We start from the raw sequence: 9,709 nt of genomic DNA, 5'->3' as shown, positions 1-9,709 counted from the left end.
TGCAAAAAAGATTAGAGTGAGAGACAGATGTCAAATAATTTCAAATTTCAAAATGTTTATTGTCAAATTTCCATACATATGAAAAATTTAAATTGATGTTCTCACTGTCAATCTTCTAAGTTAAAAAAAAAAAAAAAAAAAAAAAAGATAAAAGGAAAAATCCAAAGTTTTTCTTTAGGGAGATGCAGATTCATACATATAAAAGACATAATTATTTAAATGTAAACGCACAAGTCAAAATAAAATAGAAAAACAAGCAGTAAAAATAAATAAATAAATAAAATAATAATAATAATAATAATAATAATAATAATAAACAAACAAACAAATAAATAAATAAATAAAAATAAACTAATCACTCATCACAAACAGACCTGGACTCAAGTTTTGTTTCATTCACACTTTGTTTAACACACAAACCTGCACATTTAGACTGAGTTCTTCTCTCAAACAGAAAACACTCTGTTCCACCTTGTGATGTCATCGTGTGGTGATACAGGAAGTGCTCCACTGTGTTTTTAAACTCCACACACCTTCACTAGAATCATTTGGATCATTTCAGCCCTGGAATTGCCGATCTCTACTGAAAAATAAAAAGCTAAAAAGAGCTGCTCACTTGAAAACTCCCACTTCATGACATCACAAGGTGGAACAGAGCATTTGGAGCTTTTGGAGATGTAGACAGACTAATAATGCAGAGTTACTCAAACATGTGAATGAAACAAAACACGTTTCAAGAGTCACTTTTTGTAATATTGCTCCTTTAACAATGATCCAGGTGTTTTCATTTTAAAACTTTCTGAAAACTACAAACTCTCTTCATCATTTCATCTCATTTGAGTCTTTTTTCAGATCAGATCAGCTGCTGTGGCTTTTGTTTTTTCTATTTACACTCAAGTCCACCGGGTTTATCTTTCTGTCTCTCTTTCGTCTCTTCCTCCCTGTCCCTTCTGTCTCTCCACCTTCCTTTACTCCCCACTCCCTCTCTGTCTCTGTCTCCCTCTCTTTCCTCCTTATTCTCCTGTTCTCTTTCTCTCTCCATGCCTTTACCTCTCCTCTCTCCTGTTTCTTCCTTTTTCTTTTTCTTTCTCTCTCTCTCTCCCTCTCCACTTTCTGCCCTGGCATCTCCCTCCATTCTCCTCTCTCTGTCTTCATTCTTCTCCATCTCTCTCCCTTTCTCTCTATGTCCTCCCTCTCCCTTCTGTCTCTCCACCTTCCCTTACTCCCTGCTCTCTCCTTCCCTCTCCCTCTCTGCCTCTGTCTCTCTCTCTTTCCTCCTTATTCCCCTGTTCTCTTTCTCTCTCCATGCCTTTCTCTCTTCTGTTTCTTCTTTATTCTTTCCCTCTCTCTCTCTCATCTTCCTCCATTCTCCTCTCTCTGTTTTCATTCTTCTCCGTCTCTCTCCCTCTCTCTCTACTTCCTCACCTGCCTTCTTCTCTCTCTCTTTCTCTTTTTCTTCACCCTCCCTCGCTCTTTCTCTTGCTCACTCTCTCTTCTCTCCCAACCCCCCACTCTCTCTCTCTCTTCGCTCTCTCTCTCCTCCCTTCTACCCCCTTTCTCTCTCATCCTCTCTTTTTCTGCACACATTCTCTTTCCCTCCCTTTCTACTTCACCTCTGCCTTCTTCACTTCTCTCTCCCTCTCTTTCCTCCTGATTCTTTCTCTTTCTCTCCCTCTCTTTCCTCCTGATTCTTTCTCTTTCTCTCCCTCTCTTTCCTCCTGATTCTTTCCCTTTCTCTCCCTCTCTTTCTCTATATATCTCTCCCTCCTTACTTCTTCCCCCTCTCTCTTGTTCTCCTCATCCCTCTCTTACCACTTTATTCTCTCTATCTCTCCCCCTTCCTTGTCTTTCTCTTTGCCTCTCTCCCTCCATTTCTCACCCATCCCCTCCCCCCCTCTTTCTCTCTTCATCTCTTCCTCCTTACCTACCTTCCTTTTCTCCCCTCTCTCTCCTTCCGTCTTCCTCTCTTTCTCTCTGCCTCCCCCTTTTTCTTCTTTATTCTCTAGTTTGTTTTTCCACCACTCTCTCCTTTTCTTTCTCCCTCCATCCCTTTGTTATTCTTTCCCTCTCTCTTTCTCTCTCTTTCTCACCTGCCCTCCTTTCCGCTCTTTCTCTATCTCTCTCTCCCTCGCCACTTCTTCCCCTCCTGCCTTTCTCTCTTTCTTCACCCTCTCTCGCTATTTCTCTCGTTTTGTCTCCCACCCCTCACTCTCTCTCTCCATCCCTCTCTTTTGCTCTATATCCCTCCCCTCTTCTCTTTCTTTCTCTTCTCCTCTCTCTCGTCATTTCTCTCTCCCTCCTTCTCTTTTTCTACACACACATTTATTTTTTTCCTCCTTTTCTACGTCACCTCTGTCTTCCTCACTCTTCCTCTCTCTCTCTCTCTTCCTCCCTTCATCCCTCCCTCTCTCTTCCCTCGCTCTTCTTCCTCACATTCAGAGTCTTCAGAGGAAACGGCTCCAGCCAAACTCACCTGCTGCCATCTAGTGACAAATATGAGAAGTGACTCGTTACACTTTCACACACCACCGCTTTTAGATTCAATTAAACGCGATCTGAACATTCTACAACGAGTCGGTGTTAACATTCGAACACTTTACACTCAATATTTAATCTGTCATTTTCTGTGTGTTACTGGGCTTTCTTTTCTATACACTGTAAAACCCGACAAGTTAGGACCACTCAAACAAACTGATGAAACTGATTACATGGACAAGTTTGAGTTTTTGAGTTAACAAACTGTCTATCTTTAAGTAGAACATACCCTAAAACTTTAAGTACTATAATGGTTCATTTTTGTTTTTAAGTATTGCGTATCCTAAAAGTTTGAGTAGTTTGTAATTCATATTTTTCATCTTTTTTGACAAAACATAACTAGTACACAAAACTTTAAACTTTTTGGCGCCTTCAAGACAAAATGTTTAACTGTTTACTTCAACCTTTTTTAACCAGTACTCAATGTTTAGTAACTACACATGCATTATTAACAGTGTTGGGAAGGTGACTTTTAAAATGTATTCCCCTACAGATTACAGATTACATACACCAAAATGTAGTTTGTAACATAATCCATTAAATTACTTAAAGTGAGTAATGTAATCTGAATACTTTGGATTACTTGATATTGTCATGTTTTTTAAAACTACATAAATGTACCAACCACATCCTGAAAATTCTTGTTTGTTCTCTTCAAATTGGCCCTGGTTTAGACCTGGTTTAGTCCTGGTTTAGACCTGGTTTAGTCCTGGTTTAGTCCTGGTTTAGTCCTGGTTTAGTCCTGGTTTAGTTCTGGTTTAGACCTGGTTTAGTCCTGGTTTAGTCCTGGTTTAGTCCTGGTTTAGTCCTGGTTTAGACCTGGTTTAGTCCTGGTTTAGTCCAAAATGTGAAAACAGGAAAATCCCCCATGTAATCCATTTATTTCAACAAAGTAACTGTAATAAAATTAACACTCACTGAAACAGTAACTGTAACTGAATACAGTTACTCATAATTTGTACTCTGATTATGTAACTCTGGTACATGTAATCTATTACTCCCCAACACTGATTATTAATACATAAACAGATTGAAACATACACATTTTTGAATTACATTACATTTGTATTGGTCAACTGTACAAACTTCTATAATGAGCTAGTACAATGTAGGATGTCAATACAAATTTAACTCAAACACTGTTTTAAAGGAAAAACAAAATCAGTACCCTTCACTGAAAAAAAAGGTTGCTAGATTTGTGTAAAAAAGTTCTGGAAAGCTGTTGCATGCAATAAAATGATGTTTAGGCTTTGAAACTTATTTCGATCTCCTCTACACATATTTTTCTCAGAACATGAACGTCACTTTTTCATGTTGATGACATTTGATCAAATCTTGCTTATATGCATATTTATCTTATGTTACATTTTCGTGAAATGTATAAGTGTGTATAATTTCATTTAATTGATCTAATTCTGTAAAAGAAAACAAAAACAGTCTTTAGTTTTCCACAGTTCTGTTTTGTCTTAAACAGAATCAAACACACAAAGACACAAGTACAGAGACACACAGTTTGGAGCTGGACAGTGTGAAGATTTATCCAGTGAAGAAGCTCTGGTCTCTGTGGACACAGAATAACACATGATGATCACATTCTGATGATCTACTCTGTTCTACATGTTTAAATACATTTAAAAGTACTTATTACTACAATAATGGACCAGAACAGAATCACAAGAACATTAGAAGTGTATCTGCAGAAACAAAACTCACCATGTGCTGCTTTTCTTCCTGTCTAAACACAGTAACAGGGAGGGCATCTGGTATAAAGTCTCCTAGTGCCACATCACCCTGTAGAAACACAATCACTGTTTCAATAGGAAGTTCATTTTGAAAAAAATCTTTTAAAATAATTTTAGTTGAGTTACTTACTTTGTTCATCTGTGCTCTGTGTTTTGTTGGTTCTTCAACATCTTCCTTTTTCTGAAACATCAGCTGTAACATTCATGAACTTCCCCACAGCTCCAGCAGAACCTGGACGTCACTCTGTGTTTGTAGACGACTCTGGAACAAACACATTCACATCTTGGTACAACTGTCACACTCTTGTAGATGGACAGTCAAAGACAATTTGTTTCATGGAAACAGTTCTTACATTAACTCTAATTTCAAATAAACACCACAAACATGTTTTAACAATGAAAACATTCTAGTCCAGAGAAACACATAAAATCTCCACACTGTGTGTCTCTGCTCCTGTCTGTCCCGTGTCCTGTTACATTTGAATTTTCCCTCCAAAAGTTTTGGGGAGGAGAATTCCAGAGGGACGAGCCTCACCACAGATTAGAATAAAGTCATGTTTCCTCAACCTGATTAAAACATTCAGGTCTCACATCAACCACAATCAAGTGACCTTTGTAAGATTTAAACATGCTGGACAGAGAAATGTAAAAAAGTCATGTTATTGTTGTCAAATTTCTCAGTGTATAAAGGTTAATTTTGGAGGTTAACAAATTGTCTAAGTAGCACATACCCTAAAAGTTTAAGTAGTTTGTAATTAATATGTTTCATCTTTTTTGACAAAACATAACTAATACACGAAACTTAAAACTTTTTGGCGCCTTCAGTACAAAATATTTAACTGTTTACTACAACCTTTTTTAACCAGTACTCAATGTTTAGTAAAAGCACATACATTATGAATACATAAACAGATTGAAACATACACATTTTTGAATTACATTACATTTTTATTGGCCAACTGTACAAACTTCAGTAACGAGCTAGTACAATGTAGGATGTCAATAGAAATTTAACTCAAACACTGTTTTAAAGGAAAACAAAATCAATACCCTTGATTACCCATTCAAACAGGCATCAACACTGAAAAAAATATAATAATAAAAAAATAAATACTTGGGACATTTTCCAACAAGTAATGGTTCAGTGGTGGAAGACGTACTAAAGTTTGTCACTAAGTAAAAGTACAGATACCAGAGCAAAACAATTACTCAAGTATAAGTATCACATGAAAAAGTCTACTTAAGTAAAAGTATTAAAGTACCTCTTTAAAAATGTATGTAAAAGAGCATTGTGTAACTTTTCTAGTGGAAGGTCTGTCAAATGCTTTTTCTCCATGGAGATGTTATTGCTTTATCTGGAATGTTCCACAGTATGGCATTAAACTTTTCTATCTTCATGGAGACCAAACCAGACTAAGTTACAGGTCAGATCTGTGGAGAGGCGACCCCACTCACAGTCAGACTGTCTGTTGTTCGAGGTATTTTTGAGCTATAAAACCACCTGTAACTGAATACATGTAAAGTAGGTCTGTTTAATGTCACACTGTGGAACATTCCAGGCAGAGCAACGACATTTCCATTAGGGGTGTAAGGAAAAATCAATTCAGTGATATATATTACAGCGATATTTCCAATCCACTTTATTTCTGTCGCACATTTCACAAGCAAACAGTTCCCAAAGTGCTGCACAAATACATCATAATAACAATAATAAAATAAACTGCAAAAAAAAAAAAACTAAACTACAATAAAATACTAAAATATTAGACTTTAAATAATAAAACCAGTCAAATAAAATAAGAATAAAATCATAGAATAGAAATAAATAAACTAATAAATAAATCAAACAGACCTGGACTTGTGTTTTGTTTCATTCACATGTTTATCTCACAAACCTGCATCCTGAGTTCTTCTCTCACACTGAAAACACTCTGTTCCACCTTGTGATGTCATTTGGTAATACAGGAAGTGCTCCACTGTGTTTTTCAACTCTACACACCTTCACTAGAATCATTTGGGTGATTGAACTAAAGGTGAAACTTCGCTAATAACTTCAAGGACAACACGGTGCAACAGAACATTTGGAGCTTTGGAGATGCAGAAAAATGATGAAAACGTTACTCAAACATGTGTCAGTGAAACAAAACACAAGTGCAGCTCTAGGAGGAAACAACATTGGAACATGATTTAAAGCTCACAAGAGTCTATTTTTCCTCCCCCCCCCAACGTCCCAACAGCCCCACAGTGGAGAGTTTTCAGTCTCGTCTTAAAACCCACTTTTACTCTCTGGCTTTTAACACCGTTGTGTGGTCCTCTGTGTCTTTTATTTATTTTTATGTGTTTTTATTTTCTGTGTACGTTGTGTCACCATGGTCACTGCTGAACACCCCACCATAGACATACATGTAGAACAGTACCAACTAGAAACACATGACAATTTTGCAGTGAAACAGAAATTTTAAATTGACGAACAAAAAGACAACAAAAAGCACATTTTACTTTCAGATGTTAGTTTCATTTTGTTCCAGTCATAATGACAGTCTTTAATTCTGCACTAATATAAAACTGACTGATATTAATGTTACATATGATATTTATAATCATTTTGAAACTTCCTATATTAAGAAAAATAGACTCTTGTGAAGCTTTAAATCATGTTTGAATGTTGTTTCCTCCTCAAAAACAGAGCTGGACTTGTGTTTTCTTTCATTTACACTTTTGAGTAACTTTTTTAAAATAATTTTTCTGCATCTCCAAAGCTCCAAATGTTCTGTTGCACCGTGTTGTTCTTGAAGTTATTAGCGAAGTTTCACCTTAAGTTCAATCACCCAAACGATTCTAGCGAAAATGTGTGGAGTTTAAAAACACAGTGGAGCACTTCCTGTATCACCACATGACATCACAAGGTGGAACAGAGTGTTTTCGGTGTGAGAGAAGAAATCTGGATTTTTAATCGAAACGTAACACTGTAATTCTATATAAATAAGTGAGTATTGACTTTGATGTGTGTGTTTGTGTGTTTGTGTGTTTGTGTGTTTGTGTGTGTGTGTGTGTGTGTTTGCTGATTGTTGTTGCTTGTGTCCTCAGAGTGTCCCAGAGTCCAGTGGGACAGAACTTCACATTCGTCTTGACCGATATCGAAAGTCAACAGAGATTTGGATTCTGCAGACTCACACAGGGATGTAGAGTGTGCATCTGTCTGCTCAGGTAACACACACACACACACACACACACACACACACACAACACACACACACACACACACACACACACACACACACACACACACACACACAGAGACTCACACAGGGATGTAGAGTGTGCATCTGTCTGCTCAGGTAACACACACACACACACACAACACACACACAACACACACACACACACAGACTCACACAGGGATGTAGAGTGTGCATCTGTCTGCTCAGGTAACACACACACTCACACACACAACACACACACACACACAGACTCACACAGGGATGTAGAGTGTGCATCTGTCTGCTCAGGTAACACACACACTCACACAACACACATACACTCACATACACAGAACACACACATGGAGCACACACACACTCACACGGGGCCTGGGTCTGCTCAGGTAACACAATGGTCCTGGTTTAGTTCTGGTTTAGACCTAGTTTAGACTTGGTTTAGTCCTGGTTTAGTCCTGGGGCGTGTCAGGAGAATCAGAAGCTTGACCAGTGTTTTTATGGTCTATATTTCCTTCATCAGTGTTTCCTCCTGCAGAATGTGTTATTGTGACACATACATATGAAAATGTTCCATCTGTGACTTCCATGTTGTGTTTGTGATCGATCAAATGATGACCTGATATGTAAAAGTGTGCTCCAGTACAAACATTATGTGTTTGGACTTTCAGAGATAACGAAGATCTGAGCTCAGAGAGACAGTTTGTAGAAGTTTTTGTTTTGTTCCCGCATGTGTACAACAACACTATAGTTTGAATATAGACAACAGTGGCAGATGCTTCCATCAGTCTGCCCCATGGCAGCTGTGGCTTCCATGAGTTCACCACCAACCAGTGTGGAGTGAAGCAATAATCACACAATAATCACACAGAGGAGTGTTTTGAGGAGGCTCCAACAAACCTGTAAAATGCACCACAAATGCAATGTGTTATTATTAGAATTAAACCCCTGGTTTAGTCTTGTTGAGGCCTGATCTGATCCTGCTTTGGTCCTGGTTTAGTCCTGATAGTCCTGATAGTCTAGGTTGGTCCCAGTTGTGATGTGGTGTGTGTGTATATGTTACAGAATGTATCACATAAAGCAAACACAAGTGTAAAGAGTGATTCAATCCAGCATTTCTCAAATACAAAATGTAAAAGTGTAAAAATCCTGTTCTGTGGTTTTCTTAGGATCCACAGTAAATGTTTATGTGACGCCTCTCGTCTTTCTAGAACAATCCGTGACAGGATCAGTGTGTGCAGCAGAGTTCACACTTAACAAGGAGAAATCTATTCTTTTTTAAGTTAAATGGTGCAGATGAAAAGTTTAATTTAATATTTGAAAATAATATTGAATTGAAAATTTAGATTGAGCAAATATGAGGAAAAAATACTGATTTTTTTTTTTTTTTTCTCATATCACCCAGCCCTAAGTAAAACCTTTAAAAGACCAAGAATAATATAAAAAAAATACAAATATGTGCTTATTTTAAAATCCCAATCAAAGCCTCTTATTTTGAAATTAAAATTCATCATTGTTTTATTTTTGTTCTGTTCTGGTCTCTTTTTACCTTTGCTGTTTTTCTTAGAATTTCATTATATATTTTTTTTACATGAGACCAAATTAATTTCATACATTTTTTGAGCTGCTGCAGACTCCCTCTCTCTTTCTCTTTCTCTTTTTCTCTTTTTCTTTCTCTCCGTTCAGCCCACACAGACTCAGTGTCGTGTCTTTAATTATCCGAAAGTTTCCTGTTTTTGATGCTCTTCTTCCTTTCACACAGCGGCGGCCTCACGTCAAGCTGGAGCCGCCGAAATTTAAGTTTGGTTTTTTGCATAATTTTGCTCAAACAAAAGACGATTGTGATGAAATGATGGAGCGATAATTGCGTTGACACTGTGTTTGTACGGCTGTAATTGTATTGTGCGTTTGTTAAAAGGAGCGAGAGAAGACGAGAGGAGAGAAAAACGCCGTAATAAAACTATTATTAAAACGTTTCAACAGAGACGTCACTGTGATCGACTTAAAGGTGCATTGTTTCACTTTTCTGTTTAATGCCATAGTGTGAAACATTCCAGACAACGCAGTAACATCTCCATGAAGAACAGCATTTCACAGACCCTTTTTAAAAAAAATGTATTAAGACTGATTAATGAAGAATTAATAAAAGAAAACACCTTTATTTAGCTTGATTGACTCTCCCTCTTTTTCTTTTTCTCTCATTCCTCACCGTCTCTT

General features: G+C 37.3%; 1 protein-coding gene across 2 annotated transcripts in view; it reads left to right on the top strand.

The window, feature by feature from the left end:
• The window catches only part of LOC110162786 (DENN/MADD domain containing 1B), a 378,748-nt gene that overhangs the window by 162,963 nt on the left and 206,076 nt on the right, over nt 1-9,709 (top strand). For both annotated transcript variants that reach the window (XM_055165337.1, XM_020927684.2), the window contains exon 5: nt 7,365-7,484. In XM_055165337.1, coding sequence (XP_055021312.1) covers nt 7,365-7,484 — 120 coding nt within the window. The remainder of the gene's footprint in view (nt 1-7,364; nt 7,485-9,709) is intronic.

The sequence above is a fragment of the Boleophthalmus pectinirostris genome, unplaced genomic scaffold (assembly GCF_026225935.1).
Source record: "Boleophthalmus pectinirostris isolate CB_2022bp ecotype Guang Dong unplaced genomic scaffold, ASM2622593v1 HiC_scaffold_7, whole genome shotgun sequence".
NCBI classification, from domain to species: Eukaryota; Metazoa; Chordata; class Actinopteri; order Gobiiformes; family Gobiidae; genus Boleophthalmus; species Boleophthalmus pectinirostris.
The sequence above is the reverse complement of the archived record's forward strand: the minus strand, read 5'-3'. Positions and strand labels throughout refer to the sequence as shown.